Raw genomic sequence first — 18,630 nt, 5'->3', positions numbered from 1 at the left:
AATAATATTCTATAGTTGTATAAATTGTTACCAGTGGGTGAAACTTGATGAATGGTACACAGGCACTCTCTGTACTGGTTTTTTTTTTTGCAATTTTGTATGCACTTATAATTACTGTAAATTTAAAAATTTTAAAAAGATTATGTAACTTTTGCTTTATGTCCAGGAACCAGTTTGAGAAAATTAGTAGACATACAATGACAGTGCACTTAAATTATTTGCGACTGTATTATATGACTAAACTTGCTTGTTCTTTGAACCTGGGCTATGAGATATATGCTGGATTTGACCTTGAAAAGGAGGGTAAAACCCTTCTTGGCAAAGAGCAAAGGCAGACCTTGATTGAATTCCAGCTCTGATGTTTATAAGTTAAATGAACATGGGCAGGTTACTTAACCCTGAGCCTCAGTTTCATCCTAATTATAATAAATATGATAATGTGACCTACTTCTTAAGGGACTGGGGGATATTTAAATAAGATAGTGGACGTAAACAAGGTTAATACATTTAAGCAAGACAGACTGTAAAATGCTCAGCCTATAACAACCCCTTGATATCTCTTTTCCTCTCACAGCCCACATGGGGAAAATCCAAATGACTCTGCCTTTGAAATGTGTCCAGAATCCCAGTCCTTCTCACCCTCCTCTGAAATCATCTTAGTTCCAGCTGCCTCTTCCCCATTGGAAATCACTCCAAACCCCACCAGATTCGGTGTCTGTCTCTCACATTTGACATCTAATCTGAACCGGGCAGCCAGAGTTTTCTTGTCAGAATGTAACTTGAATCATGCTATTTCTTGATCAAAATCCCCAGTGGCATCCCAGCTTGCTTGGCACAGAAGGCCCAGCCTTGGACATGGCCCCTTGGCTCTCCTTCCTTCCCCACTTACACTGGGACACACACACCTCCCTCCACTCCCCCATCCAGTAAGCAGCTTCCTGGCCAAGAGCTTCTGCACTCACTCTTGCCTCACCTGGATGCCTCCTCCCCAGATGCCTACCCAGAGGCTTTGCTTCTGCTCAAAGTCCTACTGAAGGAGGCCTTCCCTGGCCACCTTATTTCAGCCTGCAATCCCCATCACCTCACCCTGAGTTGTTCTTCATTCCACTCATATTCTTAACATGCTATATAATTTACTTATTGTCCATCTCTCCCCAACACACACACACACACACACACACACACACACAAGCAAGTTCCATGAGAATAAGTAATTTTGTCTGTTTCTGTCGCCACTCTGTCTAAGCAAGCCCACGTGTCTCCTAACACTTGCTAGGATGCTGCCTGCTCTGAGATCCTCCAGGCTCCTCCTGCCACATGGCTGGCCTTCAATGAAATCTCCCAAATGAATGAAGGAATGGATTCTGGTAGAGTAAGCAACCTGAGAACAGTGACAGGAAGACTGTGGTCCATTGAGAAACTCAGGGCAGATGAGAGTGGTCTGAGTGGAATGCTTGGAAGAAAAGAAGATGAAGTTGAAGTCAGGACAGTGGCAGGGCATGGGAGAAGTGCAACCGTAGAGGCCCCATGCCCAGAGGGCTTCACCCTTGGTTTAACACTCTGCTGTCCACATTTGAAACTCCTGAACCTTTTTTTTAATGAGATGCCCTGAATTTTATTTTGCACTGAATCCTGCAAAATTAATCCATTTCTGGTTGGGAAATATGAAAAATTGAAAGAAATTGTATATTAAGAAGGAATAGCAAGGCCACATACTTGTCTTGGGAAGCCCATCCTCTCAGCAATTTGGAGGATGGAACGGGGAAGCTAGAAATATCCTTCTAGTTCATCTCCACCAAGCGAGCCCACATATCTCCTAACACCTTCTAGGATGCTGCCTGCTCTGAGATCCTCCAGGCTCCTCCAGGCAGAAATAATATTGCTTTCCCTGGCTCACCGCCGGGCATTCTCTCTGCACATGGCTCATGCCTCTGCTACAGTGCTGAAGGTGTCATACTGCAATTATTTGCAAACACACTTACCTCCCTATCTTCAACCAGGAGTTTACCAAGATTAGAGTCATGTCTTATTCAACTTTGAGGAATATGTGCTTAGTATGACTGCCAACAGAGCAGGTAATCAGTCAGGAAGTTTGAAAAAATGAGTGAATAAATAAGAAAATATGCTTTGGCATTACATCATTGTGGTTATACATGTTTGCATGTATGCACACATAAGCACATATTTATGTATATTTTTATTATGCAATATATGCAATTTATGTTATATGAGATGTTATCTATTTCAAGAGAAATATATATGCACATATATGTATGTATCTTGTTTTTCAAAGAAGAAATTGAGATGCAGCAAAGTAATTATCCCAATGTGTCCAGACTAGGACTTGAACCCTGAATCCAGTACACCTTCTCTAATAGAGGTCTTTTAAATCTGACTCCAGTATCATTTCTCCACCAGTATCCCATACAGGAAAAGATGCTTCAGGGAAGTGAGAGTATTTCCTGAGCATTATCAACTTACTATTCTACACATTAACATCAGGGTGTTCTGTGCCACAGGGACACCTACACATTTCCATCATATAAGTCCTGTGGAGAGAATTTGGGTAAATTTTTAATGTGGTCCATCCTCTTTATCAAATTCACTCTCACCTTTGGATCTGACTTTGGTCCTGGACCACATGGCTGCCACTACCAATTTGGATGACACCTCATTCTGGAAAGTAATACTCAAACTCACCATTCTCGCTGCTGTGGTATGAATCCAGCCTCCTGGCACCCTCCAGCCAGATGTCCTCATGGGGGGAAGTATCAGAATCACCCAAGACACTTCCACACAGCCAGGATTGGGAGGCACTGAGGCTGAAGAGAGAAGGACGGACTCTCTTCTTCCTCCTGAATATTCTGGGAGGAAACGAAAGTGGCCTGGTAAACTGTGAACAGCAGTCACTGCAGGTGTGAAACAGTGCCCCATGTCTAGAGCGCGAGTCTGGTCACTCCATTAATTCCACAGAAGTTAATTAAAATTCTACCATGTGCCAAGTCCTTGGATCAATGTCAAGGATATGAGCTAAAGACTAAACCATGTGTACACAAAGGTCACAGTCTACTCTAAGAGAAAGACAAACAATGCAGGTCTAGCTGGTGCTTTCCTAGAATCTGTTGTGTCCAGGTGGGTTTCTCAGTCTTTACCTGGATATTCAGGTTACCTTCAAGCAGCCCTATGAGGGGGGCGCTATGATTACTCCATTTTTGCATTAAGGAAACTGAGTCCTAAAGAGGTTAAGTTACCCGACTGAGGTCATCCAGCTATCAAGTGGACAGCCTGGCTTCCAGTCTAGTCTAGATCACCAAAAAATTAGGGGGTATGTGCTTGTAAGTAGGGGGTATATGCCTCTCCAGAGGCAGGCTGGGGAGCATGGGGAAAGGCATCGCTCACTGAGAATTGAAGGAGGCTTTGTGGAGTGAGTTCCAAGTTGCAAGAGCCTGCCCTGCTCACTGATGGACAAGTGGGTCTCATTAGGTCACGCTAGGAATTGTGGCTGGAAAGGTAAACATGGGCAGATAGTGAAGAACCTTGTCTATTTGGGGAATGAGGCAAGATTTAATGTTAATGCAAAAGGAGACCAACCTCAGGAGCATGTCAAGGGAGAGTAACGTGTGGTGACCTGCTTGGGTTTGCATTTCCAAAAGATTCTTGGCCACAGAGAATGACTCAAAGGGGCCAGACCAAGGACAGAAAGGATATTCAAAATATACAGCAACACAAGGTGGTTTCAGCCAAGCTGGGATGTGCTGAGCCTGCATTATGCACACCCTGGAGAAGATAATCAGGGCCTGAAGCAAAGCCCAGAGGGGCAAAGAGGAAACGGGACACTTTTCCCATTACAGCAAGCCTCCCGCCATGGGCATCTCTAGCTGCCATCAAGGTGTCTTTGGAACTGAGTGCGCTCTCATATTCGCATGGATTGCAGCAGGCCTTGAGCATTGTTTTTCTTGTTGGTTCCCCACGAGGGTGACCTCAGTCCTAGGGAACCTTGGCAGGAATGGGGCCTTGGATGAGAAACTCGTTTTTGGGCTCACTCTCTCTGTCATCAATTTCAAGTAACAGCAAGTTAAGAAAAATGATAGAGTTCATGATCATGAATAACTACCTTGTGAAAATGAATCAAATTTGAAAGTTTCTTGCAGGTTCTAAAATGAGATCATCTTAAGTTGATTAAGCAGTAATTAGAAAATTTCTATGTACTCATATATTGATTAATTCACCCAGCAAGTCTTCATTAAGCACCTATTATTGGGATGAGCACCTATCAAATTTGAGAACAAAATGTATGGATAAAACATCATCTGTAAGGTCAAGAATATCTCTACAATAGGATCGAGTTAAAAGTGGTGGTCAGAAACTTGTTCTCTCAGGTCAGAGAACCTGTTTTGGAATCCTGGTTCCATTTACTAGCTCTGCAAGCTTGGGGAAGTTACTTACTTGGACTTATGTTTCCCGTGTATTCATGGAAATGGTGATACTAGAATCCAAGTCAGAGTAGAGCAGGAGTTGGAATCAAATGAGAGTGTACTTAAATGGTTGAGATAGTATCTAGCACACAGCAAATAAGAAATGATATTGGTTTTTCATTTATTTAACAAACATTGGTAGTTATGATTAAGGTAAATTGGGAGAAAAAGAAATGGGGTAAAATTCTCCTGAAGGAGGTCCCTGGGCCATGTCAGAAAGCCACTGTGCAGCAGCCTGGAGAGGTCCTGGAAGGTGGGTAATCCCAGACAGTCAGAGTGCTATGACCAACTGCATAGACCCAAGCAAGAAGGGATGGTGGTCTGTAGAAAGACAGTGGCCATAAGGACAAAGAGGAGGAGAGCGACTCTAAGTAGCCTTGGGCAGTCGACTCATCTGCCTTAGCCACTGTAGCAGAAGCAATAAACTTTCTACGTAACTATTCTGCTCTTCTTCCTGGGTACACACTTGGCTATATTTCCCTGATCTCTTGCCACCAGGTGCAGCCATGAGCCACAGGGTCTTCCAGTGGAGTGTAAGCAGAAACTCAGCCCAACTACAAAAAGTGGACTAGCTGTTGTGTATCACTAGGATTTTGTCACTGTTCTGATATGGGAGTTCCAGAAAAGGACGGGCTCTTTCAGGAAGTGAACTCTGGCTTTGTCAGCTGGATGTGAAACGGGACCAATCACCCAAAGCAGAAATAAAGGAAGGGTGTGTTTGGAGGGAAGAAGATAAATGGATTCACTCTGGATCAGTGACACAGGATTGTTGAGTCAATAGCTGAGTGATGCAGTCAGCATGTGGGTGGTTTTGCAGCAAAAGAAAATAGACCTGATTGCCCAAATTCCCTGATCCAAAGGGAATCCATTTGTCTTCTTTCCTCCAAATACACCTTTCTTTGATTTCTGCTTTGGGTGACTGGTGCCAGTTGACAATGCCAGGGTCCCACACTTCATCAAAGTGCCCTTCCTTTTCTGAACTCCCACCTGAAAAGCATCCGGACCGTGCCCCTTTGCCATCCTGTCTATGTGCCTCCCTCCCTCTTATCCTAGTCCCACGTCCTCTCAGTCTGTGGTACCCTGCCTTCAGTTTTTTCTCTTCTACTCGCTTTCCACTTGGATTCCCGCCAGTCCATCCTCTGAACAGCAATCACTGCTGTCCTTCTGAGAACTAATCAGACAGTTGGTCAGTGGCTCTTCCTGATGTAGGGACTGGAGCCCACATGCCTGAGCCTGGTGGGGACCCCACCTTGGTGCTCAGCCTGCTTTCCCACAGACACTCCTTCCCTTCCCACCATAGCTGGACCCTCCTGAGCTACCTGCACTGCCCGACGCGTATTGGTTTCTCAGAATCCCACATCTGTGCTCTCTTCCCTTGCCTACACCACCTAATACCTCACATCTCTAACACTCCAGTCCAGTCTGCCGTCACCAGCTCTAGAATGCCTGTTTTTAACCTGTACCCAGGTAAACTGGCCTCCTGCTCTTTCCTTCCACCACCCCCACACAGATTCCTACCCGACACCTGGATCACTTCACTTCACTTTCGCTCGTTTTCAAGTCAGCCATCATTGTCCCTTCCTAGCCGTTGGTCCCCACAATCTGGAGCACGAATGAGCTCCTTAAGGATGGCCGCTGAGTGGGTGAGGGAATGAGCCCTCTGAGGCTGGAGGGGACTTGAGCCCCCCCTTAGGTAACAGCCTCCACTTACCTGACCAGGTTCTCCTTGTACATGACGGTGGTCTGGGAAGGGTTCAGAGTTATGTTGCCATCTTCGTCACAGAGGAAGCTGTCCTCCGTCCACACATAGTAGCCATTGGTGAGGAGTCTGGGGCTGCGGCGACAGGTGTAATGGGAGCCTGTCAAGGGGTCGATGGAGCAGCATTCAAAGGGACTCCCACCGTCCAGGAAGTCGAAGGCCAGGCTGGAGAGGGAGCACAGAGGGTCTGTGAGGGCGCCGTGCTGCAGCCACACAGCCGCAGTGCCCAGCTCCCGGGAAGAAAGGGGACCGCTTCCCATTTGCTCTATTGGTTACTTCCTGGACCCTCACGCTGTCACTCTGGCCTTTTGGGATTCAGCGTTGAACCACACAACGTGTAGTGCCTCTTTCTATTTTAAACTTCGGTGAAAACGATGTGGCTAAGCAGCATCTTCCCCACATGATGAGCCTTCACTCTTGACATGAGTCCATTTTCTTGGGTGGAAAAATTGCAAAACAGCCTTTCTGGGATGTTGGAAACCGATAATTCCCTTCGCCCCCCCTTATCTTGAGTGCCATCTGCCACATCCTTACTCTTCTCACTATAACTGAGAAATTATAACGTCTCTTTTCCTTCCATCTTCCACCTAACAGCCACTCCGCTTCAGGAAGACACATTCTGTGTCCTGCATGGGTTCTCTGTTTTCCACACTAAAACTTTTCCAGTTCATTTAACTTGACTTCATATGATACAATGTGGTTTTGATCTCTTTGCGATCATATTTTGACTGCTATTCTCTATTTTTCAGCTTTTAAATCATCTTTTCATGTATTGTGCCCAGCATGGAACCCAGCCTTTTAAATGTGACTGTCTAGAGAAGATTGGGACTCTCATCTCCCTCATTATAGAATCATGTCTTTAATGATGAAGCCCAAGTCATGTTAGCCTGATTCTTTTCTTTATTTTTCTATAGTCACCACCAACTTATCATCATACAACTGAATCGATTATCAATTTCCAGACTTTCTCCCATATACTTAATCACAATCCCCCACCCGGCATTAGGATAAATTACCCTTTAGGATCAATCACCCAATTACCTTAGAAAGTCAATATATAATAAAGACAAATAACAAAAGTCTTTTATAGAGATAAAGGTGGGTTTACAATTGAGATTGAATCCTGATTCTGCCACTTGCTAATTATTTATACACCCTAAGATTTAGCTTTCTGTAAATGCAAACCTATATAACAAGCTTTACCCAAAGCCAACCTTGTAGAGTTGCTATGAAGATAAAATATCATCATGTCATCATTACATGGAAGGTTAACACCTCTATCTTCCATCGTCCAGGTGCTATGAACTAAATCTATTGCCTAGTATTTGAACGACCCAAGTTTTGTGCTTTTGGAATTTGGGAGGACTCGGATTATACCATGACATTTTTAATGTATTTACATAATGTTGTTCAAAACTGTTATCCCTAGAATTAATATGTCCTTAATTCGAACCTGTGATGAAAATTTTGAACAGTACAGGTAGAGATGCTTGGGAATCAACAGGAGAGTCTACTTTGCAGATATGCACTGACTCACCTCATTTTTGGTTATTGTTCCCTTTCTTAATAGTTTAGAAAATGGAGACTCCAGTAGGATAGTTAATTGTTCAAGATCTTAAGACTTGTAATTGGAAGAGGCAAGATAAGAATCTACATCTTTTGTCTCCTACCTTGTGATTTTTTCCTCTATACCATTTTGCCTCCTCAAGAATTAATCTGGAACACACCTGAAATCCCAGTTTCTTGGGAGATTGAGGCAGATGGATTCCAAGTTTGAGGCTAGCCTGGGCAACTTAATGAGACCTTGTCTCAAAGTTAATTTTCCTTTTTAAAAGGGCTGGGAATGTTGCTCTATGGTAGAGCACTTGCATAGCATGGGTAAGATCCTGGGTTCAATTGCCTAACCACACACAAACAAACAAACAAAAATCAACGGGGTGACTCTAATGCACTGGACATGTAGGAGATACAGACTTCCAGACCTGCATTTCCATGAGCCCTCTAACTCCCAAGGTTTCAACCTTGAATGTGGGTCAACAGCAGTCTCTTGCACCCCAGGTGTCTCCCCTTTCTACTCCTCTTGACTTTGTCTCCTCTGTCTTGATTGTAGACAAAATAGAGATGTTTTTCCAGACACCCACACTATAGTAAGAAAGAGCTGCTTCCCCCAACACTTTGAGGTGTAGCACAATTGCCTCTAGATCTTGATGTAACTCTTCAATTCTGCTGTAATAATTGCAAAAGCTGAGTTTTCCTAGAAGGTCCCTTCGAGCTGGTTTCAGAACTCCAATCTCACACAAAGCCAACAACTAACTCAACTGCCCAAAGACCAAGTCTTGTCTTGCTTTGAGAAGTGACTGACCAGGCTTTGGAAGAGCCTGGAGCTCAGCTTCTAGGGTATCACAAAGATTGACTGGCATTGGTGAAGGGACAAACACTGCTAGGGTCTTAAAAAAAAAAAACAGTACAGTATACAATTAATCCCACATCAATGGAGCACTAATGAGCTCCTTAAGGATGGCCACTGAGTGGGTGAGGGAACAAGCCCTCTGAGGCTGGAGGGGACTTGAGCACACCCTTCTTCAATAAATCTCCCTCATGCTCCACTGAATCCCTTTTGTTTTCAATTTAAAAGCCTATCCATGATTAATATATGCACCCAAGTTCTTAAGGAAATGCTGTTTTAATAGGTATTATTTATTGGAACTTATCATGGGTCTGGACCCACATTTTCTTGTCTGCTCTTCATTAATCTCTCTAAATATAAGTATCACTGTTCACAACCTTGTACAGCAGGCAAAAAATGAGATGCAGAAGGGCAAATTACTTGGATATTTTCCACAGCTTGTATGTGGCAGAGCTATGATGTGGGTGGACCTGGTTGATCTGACTCTAAAGCATGTGTTCTGTCCACAGTCCTGTTCATTCAACCAGAGCTGACTCTTTTGGTAGCTCAGGAACCCTAGAATTGATTTACTGGAAGGGGCAAGTTCTAATATCAGTGTCTGACCCCTTTATGGGCTCATTTCATAAAATGCATGGGAAAGTTAAACTTCCGTGGGTCCGGAAAAAAGAAAGGAAGGAAGGAAGGAGGGAGGGAAGGAAGGAAAGAAGAGTCTGTGTACTACTTGAACACGATGGTAGCATCTACTTGTGTGAGTGAAGTGTGAAACTTAGGCAGCTTATGCATTGGTGTAAAATAATATGGCTTTATAACATGAGCTAGGAAGACATATTTAAGAAACCATTACGGATGTATAATACGTCAAAATACACTCTACTGTCATGTATATCTAAAAAAAAAAAAAAAAAAACAAATAAAAAGAGAGAAAACATTGATGTGAGAAAAAGTGACCATTCATCAGTATTCACTATAGCTTCTCCACTCAAGAAAGAAGCAATTTATATCTGCCTACACATTCACACTAAAAAAAAAAATCAAAAATAAAATCTGTCCTCAGATTAGTTTTTGTTTTGTTTGTGCTTGAAAATATATAACCACATCAAAACCAGATGATCGCTCAAATGATATTTTCAAATCAGGACAAAATAGGACATACAGGAAGGGAATTTGATTTGATGGTGAAAAGCTCGGCGGCATACCTTGGGAAAATACACGAGGGAGCCAGCTCTCCAGTACATTCTCTGTTGGACCTGGTGGAGCCTGCAATACAAATGGGAGACGAATTCATGGCACCTCACCAAGACACAGGATCCTGACAATGGTGGCAATGAGACGGTTGGTGTCTCAGCCTAAGCAAGAAGACTTCAGCTAGCCCAGCCTTGCTACCAATCAGCCCAACACAACTTGTCACCAGGCCCCCATGGGAAGAAAGAAAGGGTGTTGGGGCTTCCAGTTTCTGTCCCTTCTTACAGCAGTGCTTTAGAGGTTCCTCAGTGTAAGATGAGGCAATAATAAGTCCTTGGCATCAAAATGAGCTTGTGAAAGGAAGGAAGAAAGCATCGAGTAGGGAAGAGACCAATGTCAATTGCCCAAAGACTTAGTTACTGTAGTTTACTCAGTAATCTGAGAAATTCAGTCATCAGCCCCAATTCTCCCTCCTTAGTGCATTTTAAGAAAGTTCTGTAAAGTTGTGAGCAGAACACATTAGTGGGGTGAGGAGAGAGAGAGAATAAAGGTGTTTCATTTGTTTTGTTTTTAAATATGCAATGTTCCAATGTTGGAAGCCTATGAGTATTCCTCATTAAAAAAAAAGTCACCTATTCATTGAGTCCAGCTTAACAGTGGGCCTGGCAACTTCCCCTGGGGAGAATTGCTACAGATTAATATTCTAAACTCCAAAACAGCATTTAATACTGTGCAGAGATATGTCAATACTTATAACAGACAGGCTCCAAGAGACTGGATTCCATGACTGACAATCACCAAGACAAAGAAAGGAATTTAGACTTTCAGATTGGGCTGGTTGATTTGTCAGGAGAAAATCGTGGGTGTGTGAGGGAGGGTTAGAATTGAGGTTTGGGGAGAAAATAACAAGAGGAAGGAAGAAACTTGAAACCACTACCCTTTTAACAACGCCCTTATTTTCTGCAAGTAGCTATCAAAATCATTCAGCATTTTTTATAGACAGTTTTGCATCTTAATAGTAGCTGATAAACAATCTCCTTTCACATTTATGCACAGGCATCTAAAAAAGTAGTGAATTTTTTTCTACGAAAAAAAATACCACATTTCTCTCAAGGAAAGAAATGAAGTCAAAATCATCACAGTGGCGCACACTGGCATTTAAGAAGCTAAGCTACTGACAGATGGTTAATGGTCTAAGTATCAGCAAAATCAAAGCAAGGAAATTGCTAAAAGGCGTCTAATCGTTCAAAAGATAATTGCGTATAGCAGTTCTCCTACATTTACTTGCTACTGGTGTTGACATCAGTTGAGATATTCGGTACATCTTGGGAAGGCCGCTTGTTCAAACTTCACAGATTTTCTGCAAAAGATGTTTAAAAAAAAAAAAGCAAAAGATGGACTATATATCAAAAATAGAAAAATGATGCCAAAACAGATGGCATCTACTAATTGCACTAGTCAGATTTGTTTACTGAAATAGTACAGAGATATAGGATTGAAGGCAGGAGACCAGATTGTGGGGTTTCTGTAAGGTTGTATCTGCCTCAGTGATTTTGTGTTCTATCTTCCATTGTCTTGGGACACTGAATCATCTTTTTCTTTAAATAAGGATAACGTTTTACTTGGGAAAGCCAGACTTACAAAGGTTGATTTGTCATCCAAATATAATAATGAAAGTGAGTTATTTAACCAGGAAGTCTGAAAAATAACTGCTTCCAGAAAACTCCAAATAAACTGATTCGTATTTAAACCATCCAGCGCAAATCAACTTTATTATCAAGTTTCCAGCTGTGCTTGGGGATGGATGGTGTCTGTCTTTTGCCCAAACAACTTGAGCCACTGACAGGTAGTCACAGAGGGTCAGGGCTTTCTTTGTAGTTATTATCAGTCTGATATCAGGCTGGACATTCCTAAATAGCATAAGCATCATTGCACTAAAAATAGCATAACACTGGGAAGATTTCAGAACTCAGCTCCTGTGAGCATTTAATTTACTTTGTTGGTTACCAATTCAGCACATATAAAAGTGTATAAATTATATAATCTTTGATCACTTACCTCTCATCAAATAGATCTACCTGCTATTGACTACTGAAATGTGTAAATATCAATCTACTCAAGCTTTGTGAAGTAGGACTATGTTTCTGAGTCACCGCCTCTGTCCAAGTTATCGAAGTGCAAAGGATTGTTTTTGTGGTTTTAACACAATAATTCATCAGGTGATTCTCAAGCTCCATGCTTATTGTTTTAATAAATTACATAAAAACCTTGTTAGGAATTATAGAACTCAGCTTATAGTAAGTACCCTTTATGGATGTTAAATGAACTTGCTAGCATTCCTTGGACAAAAATCTCTAAATCTAAAAAACGCACATTGGTAAATTTCACTTGTTAGTAATAAAAAAAATATTGTTTACAATCTAATACATTAGTATATCATTTGTCATTTTCATTTTTGATCAACATAATATCAATTTGTCCAACATAGATTACCCTATATTGCCCAATGCTAGTATTTTTTCAAGCACTAGGTGTTGTTTATTTTTTTCCCCCTTGTACTGGGAGTTGAACCCAGGGCTCACACTGAGCTGTGTCCCCAGCCCTTTAAGCTCATTTTAAGCCAACAAACCCTGCAACAGAAAGTAAGGTCTTGTTGTTATGTCTTTAAATATAGTGGCACTCTACAGGTAGTACGCTGACAGTTAATTGAGAATTAGTAACAGTGAAACAGTTAGAGCTCTAGAACCTTTCAAGAAACAGAGTCTGTTTACCAGTTCCTTCCAAGCAACACATGTTGCTCGGAAAAATACTTTGCCCATACGTGCTCCTTCCGGAGGGAATCCCTGATCTCTTCTTCCAATTAATAAATGACAAAATAATTACGGAAATGTGATGCTCCCTGTGGTTGATAGCAGAGAAAGCGAGGACTGAGCTGTTCTTCGACTGAAAGTAAAACATCAGAACGCCAACAGGTGCCGAGGCCTCTTGAAAAAGGAATTTCCATTCCCTCTCCTAATACTTGTTGTGCATATGACTGCAGTGTGCAGAAGTCTGGTGCTCAGGCGACTGTTTCCTAGAAGGGAGGAATGTGTAGTCCTTGGGAAAGCCAGCCTCACACCGCACCCCCCCCCCAAGCCCCTTCTTGTTTTCTTTTAAAAACCACCTACATAACATAGGCAGAGCCAGTGTGAGGTCACACTTCCTGCCTGGTTCCTGCCAGTGGTATTCAAGACAAAGGCAGGGCGAAGATCTCACAGTCTCCTGCAAGAGCAGCAGGGGATTTGCAGCCCTGGAGACCAGCTGAATGTACTATGGTCACTACAGGGTGTTTTTCTAAGCCAATGTGTCACCACGATAGCTGCAAGAACATGAGGAAATCTTTCAGTGAAGAAATTCTACTTGCTCATCCTCTTTTTGACATTTAGTTCTGAGTACTGCACAGTCATGCCCTTTATCCAGATCACTTATATTGATAATGCATTGATGCTCTTAAGTTCAAAATGTTACTAAATAACAGGAGCATGATTTTATGCAAAGTCTTATGGTGGTAATGTATCGACCTAGCAAAGTTGGGATTAAAAAAAAAAAACTCGATGGGTAGCATTTTAGACTTTATATTTTAGTAGCATCCAAAGAACTTGGTATTGTTTGTGAGTCCCCACACTTCTGTGTTACCGAAGAGATAAAAGAAATATGTGTTCCGGGAACATTGAGGTAGCATTGGGTACTGGAAGGTGTGTGGGTTTTGAAGTCACACAGAATGAGTTTCAAAATCTCTGCTGTATTGGCTATGTGGCCTCAGACTTGTGAATTCAGCTTTTAGAGTTGCAATTTTCTCAACCATAAATATAATACTACATACTTCACAGGATGATTTGAAGAATTAAATGAGAAGAAAGAAGAGGGAAGTCACGAAGTCAACACAACCCTGCAGGATGCACTCCTTCCGGTTTTCTGCAAGCCCACACCTTGTCTGAGGCCTCTGTGGGGAGGCTGGCAGAAAAGCTGGTTTCAGCCATTGGTTCTCAGGGTCTCTTTAACTTTGAGGTTCTGCTGCATGACAGAGTCTTCTGTAGAACATGACCCAGGCAGCAAAAGCCATCAGCAGGACTCAAATCCTGGTAGGACAGTTCCTGCTTGTACTCTTAACTGGGAAGCAATAATAGTCCTATCAGATGTTTTCTAGGAGCCAGGTCCTATAGTAAGCATTGTACATAAGAGGCCTTATTTAAGCTTCACGGCATCCTAGAAAGCAAGTTGAATGATCATCCACTCCAGCTGGAGGTGCAGAGAATGCAGCTCCCTCTCCACACTGCAAAGGGCTGGTATCCAGGCTTGAGGCTCCCCATATCTCTCCTGTACTCAGGCTCTCTCATCTCCTAGTTCAGGTTGGAATCTTTAAACTCCGTATACCCTGTGCCCAGAAGGTCACAGGGTTTCCTTCCGCACCTCCCTCAGCTCTTCATCCAGCACCTCCTTGCTAACTTGATGCTCCTCCTTAGTAGGTTTCAGCTTGCACTATCCCCTGCACTTCATTCCTGGAATGATCAACACATTCTTCACTTAGAACATAAGCTTTAGAAGGCCAGACAACTTTATCATTTTCCCTAATTTCTCTTTTCGCTGTATGAAGAATAGTGCACTCCATGTAATAGGTCATCAATTAGTATTTGTGGAATCAATGAACAAATGAATGGAAATCCATGCAGCTGTGACTTCAGAACCTTTCTTCTTCCTTATGCTAGAATTTGGTGTTTCCCGAAGTACATTCCACAGAATGCTCAGCCCTCTGCTATTAACAGAGCATTCTGTGGGATGTACTTCTAGAAACACTAAGCTCTAGCATACGGAAGTGTATATGGGGAATTTAAGTACAAAAAAATCCTAGAAAAAATACACTTTTTAAAAACAGACATCTCTATAGGCTTTTAACATGATATTGGGCCTTGTGAACATATATGAGGGGAAAAAAAATCTTAGAATTTCTTGAAATTATTTGCCCTGGTGAAACTTTCATTCAGATAATATCTCCCAAGACCTGTGTCCCAGAGCTGTGTTTCAGAGGCTTTCCACATGTTGGGAATAACATAGGATCTTATAGAAGTAAGTAGGCCTCGGGAACTGACTGTCCTTAGGATGCACTGTGGTAGACAGAATGCTTGAGAACACTGGGAAATTCCCATACAGATTGCTGATTTAACTAAGCAATTCTTATACTAACTATAACCAATGAACAAACAGGCTTTTTTACTTAAATTTTTCATGTACTCATGATTTTTTCTCCTACCCCAGATTTCATCTCCCTAGGGAACTTTGTGCTTCATTAGATGACATACCATTCTGTGTAATGGGTCAGGCCGGAAAATTGGGAGAAATCAGTCCGACTCCCTGTGTAGCTCCTGACTGTGACATGTTCTCCAGCCCCACTGTATTCTCTGGGGCTAATATTCCAAGTGTCTCTTGGCCTCTCTCCAATACATTTTCCAAGACACATCCAGAATGAGTTCTTCACTAGTAATATCTGGACATGCCACTCCTCGGGACTTGCTGTTGCAAAATCATCCCTGTGGCTTATTAGTTTCTGTGAAAATAGTTGTACCTATTTTCCAGTCTCGTACCACATGTCATCTCATCTTCTAGAATTTAAGCAAACTCACTTTCAGCTCTCCCAGCTTATTCTGGAGTAGTTCTACCTCAGGCCCTTGGAACATGGCTGTTTTCTTCATCTCTTCAACTCTTTTCCAAATAGCATTTTCTTGGGCAGTTTCTCTGACTCTCTTAGACCTGGTTATAGATCTCACAGCTCTTTAAGCTTTGCCTTTGGAGCATGCATCACAATTTCAGTTAATGAACCATGTTTTTATTGATATTATTCTCTCCTGCTCCACTGTGAGCTTTGGGGTCATAAGAACCAAGCTTTTATAGTTTGATATTACGGTGTCTACGATTAGCACAGTAGGTACTGTCTTGTGCACAGTAGGTAGTTATTAATATAAAAACAGGATCTTCTGTTGCCTAAATCTGGCCAGGCTCTTTGCCACACATAGCACAGAATTTCATCAGAACCAGAAGGAGATATATGGGCCAAAGCCTGGAAGGGCTAATAATCTGGAAGGAGTTGGCGGCTAACCATTTTATCCCAGCAATTAGGCCACAGTAGAAATCCACCTACAAATCTTAGTGTTTTGTAGCAATAAACTCTTGTTTCCCCACAAGCTGGCTTTGCCATGGGTCAACTTGGCTCTGCTGATTACATGGAGGTGCATGTAGGTCAGATTCTGTGGCAGCTCATGCACATTTTCACCTTTGGCTCACTGCATGGATCGAGCCCAAAGCTCTGTCCCTATTGGATCCCTTCCATTGACTTCAAAAATCCTGGTCCTGGAGTGATCTGACTCTGAAGCAAGATCATCAGCTTCTCCTGAAAGCTTCCCAGGCAAAGGGGGCTGAGGCTTAGATATGGAAAGAGACCAACATGGCTCTCAGTGACAGACAGCTATGCATGTTCTAGCTGGCTCCTTTTCCGTTCCACTTTTCCCTGTTCTCTCCCCTACTTCATGTCCAGGGCATGAGCAACTATCTTGGGACTCCCAGTTTAGCACCCTTTATAAGAAACAGCCAAGCTGGACTCTCTCACCAGAGTCCATAATTGCATGAGGCTTAATCCTATTTTAACATCTGCACATTGTCCTTCATTCCTGGTTCTGCTTCTCTGTGTCAGTCTGGTGAGCACCCTCTGCCCTAGGTTGGCTGCACGTTGGCTGTAGCTGTCCTTTCATTCCAGGAGCAAGGCTGGAGGGTCAGCCTCCATGGGGGCAACCCCTTCTAAACTGAGAGGGAAGAGAAAAAGAGAGCTGGCCGAAGCACTAATGGCATTTAAAATGTTTATTTTTTATTTATTTATTTTGATACTGGGGATTGAGTCCAGGGGTGCATCACCACTGAGCCACATCCCAGCCCTTTTAATTTTTATTTTGAGAAAAGGATCTCAATAATTTGCTCAGGGCCTCGCTAAATTGCTAAGGCTGGCATCAAGCTTTCGACCAATCATCCTGCCTCAGCCTCCTGAGTCCCTGGGATCACAGATGTATGCCACCACTCCCAGAACTGTCCTCTGAAATTTCCACTCATGTGTCATTGGTCAAAGAATGTTGCATGGCCAGGTTGTGGGTCATTGGGATAGAGAAGTATACTCCACCAATGGAGTGTCACTATGCAACATTGTGGGAAATAATACAAAGGGAAACAGGAAGGAGGGAAAAAGTGGGAATCATTGTCTAATTTATTACCTTATTAAATTTAGTCTATTTGTTTTAGCAAATTTAGTCCTCCACTTTAGGGACAAATATTTACATCTCTTTCTTTGACTTAAAAATATGTATTTCCTGCTTCTCCCTAAAGGATACCCCAAAATCCCATTTGGTCAAGGCAGTATACTTCAAGTCCAGGATTTTATAATGATCCCTACATCAGTGTGGTTCCTCTTGAAATGAAGACTTCTGAACCATTCCCCACCCCCCTCTGCCCACACTCAATACTGGGAGAAGAATAGAATAACATCCACCAAAGCTCTCCTACTTAGAAAGGTGAGTGATGGTGGTCATCCAGGAATAGCGCACATGTGGGTGCTGTACAGGCCCTGGACCCAAGTGGGGGATGTTCCCTGATGCAGGCTCTGGTTCTGCAGCTCAGGCAATCATCTGTGGTTCTTTTCTCTACCCTCTGGAAAGAAAAAGTGCTCCTTTTTCATTGCTTTCATCAATCTCCTCCAAAGATTAGAGAATATGACTTCCCTGGGTAATGTTTTCAACTTGTACAGGTTGGCAAATGGAAAATTATTTAGAAGTTTCAATCACCTTGAAACCAAGTTAGCACCCCTTTAGTTGTGCATTTCATTAAAAACACATTGAGCATTTTTTTTTTCCTATTTTATCCCAGCAAGTGTCCTATGCCTATATCCATTCCATACCTGTAATTCTTTTGAGACCTACTTACCTTTTTTGTGTGTGTGCTGGGGATTGAACCCAGAGGCACTTTACAAATGATCTACACCCCCAGACCTTGCTTTATTGTATATTTTGAGACATGTTCTTGCTAAATTGCTCAGGTACATCACTAAATTGCCGAGTCCTACTTCACATTTGTGATCCTCCTGCCTAAGCCTCCCAAATTGCTGGGATTAAAGGTGTACACCACCTCTCCAGGCAACCTCTTTCTTTTCACTTGCTGGCACTTTGAACTTATCAGGTTACCCATTTCTTGGGTATCAGGTGTCCTATGAATACTTCATGGATTCTGTCTTTAAAGATTTTTCAAATTGTTTTTATGAGAACTAGATGATGTTGGCAATATAAGTTCAGATCAGATCCTGAAATCCAAATGCCACCAAAGTGTTATCTAGCCAGTAGGTAATATGGGAGTAAGGATAAGGATTACACATATCAAAAGTTGGAGAACATAAGAATAATCCAGTTTTGAGTTATGTTACAATATAGACAAATAAATCATAAAAAATAGCAAACCAAGTAGATTTGCACATATTTAAATTGTCTCACTTTGATTCCCTTGTAATAACAACAGAGTATTTCACGTCCAGTCAGTGATAGAGGAATGAAATCTCTAGCAGTTTCTTCTGAGTTTTAGAATCTAAAATCTCTACATGGTTAAATTCATAGCAGAATTTTCATTATTTGCCTTTAGACTTGACTTTCATACAATTGACATTCTCAAACTTCATTTATTGCTGATGTGTCTTTTTGGAATTATGTAATATTTCCTGCAACTAGAATTCCTGTCTCTTGAAAGTG

General features: G+C 42.2%; 1 protein-coding gene across 8 annotated transcripts in view; it reads right to left on the bottom strand.

Moving 5' to 3' along the window:
• Positions 1–13,081, bottom strand: part of Tmem71 (transmembrane protein 71) — a 35,342-nt gene extending 22,261 nt beyond the window's left edge. For 2 of the 8 annotated variants that reach the window (XM_027950336.2, XM_071602114.1), the window contains exons 1-5: positions 12,707–12,796; positions 11,108–11,183; positions 9,838–9,898; positions 6,187–6,399; positions 2,701–2,864 (exon numbers count right to left, since the gene is read on the bottom strand). In XM_027950336.2, coding sequence (XP_027806137.2) covers positions 2,701–2,864; positions 6,187–6,399; positions 9,838–9,898; positions 11,108–11,147 — 478 coding nt within the window. In that variant the 5' untranslated portion in view covers positions 11,148–11,183; positions 12,707–12,796. Of the gene's footprint in view, positions 1–2,700; positions 2,865–6,186; positions 6,400–9,837; positions 9,899–11,101; positions 11,184–12,594; positions 12,686–12,706; positions 12,967–12,990 lie in introns of those variants that run through there. The other 6 variants (XM_027950312.2, XM_027950320.2, XM_027950328.2 and 3 more) reach the window with 6 other exon arrangements.
• Positions 13,082–18,630: the final 5,549 nt, after the last annotated feature.

The sequence above is a fragment of the Marmota flaviventris genome, chromosome 15 (assembly GCF_047511675.1).
Source record: "Marmota flaviventris isolate mMarFla1 chromosome 15, mMarFla1.hap1, whole genome shotgun sequence".
NCBI lineage: Eukaryota > Metazoa > Chordata > Mammalia > Rodentia > Sciuridae > Marmota > Marmota flaviventris.
This window is presented reverse-complemented; position numbering and strand designations above follow the sequence as displayed.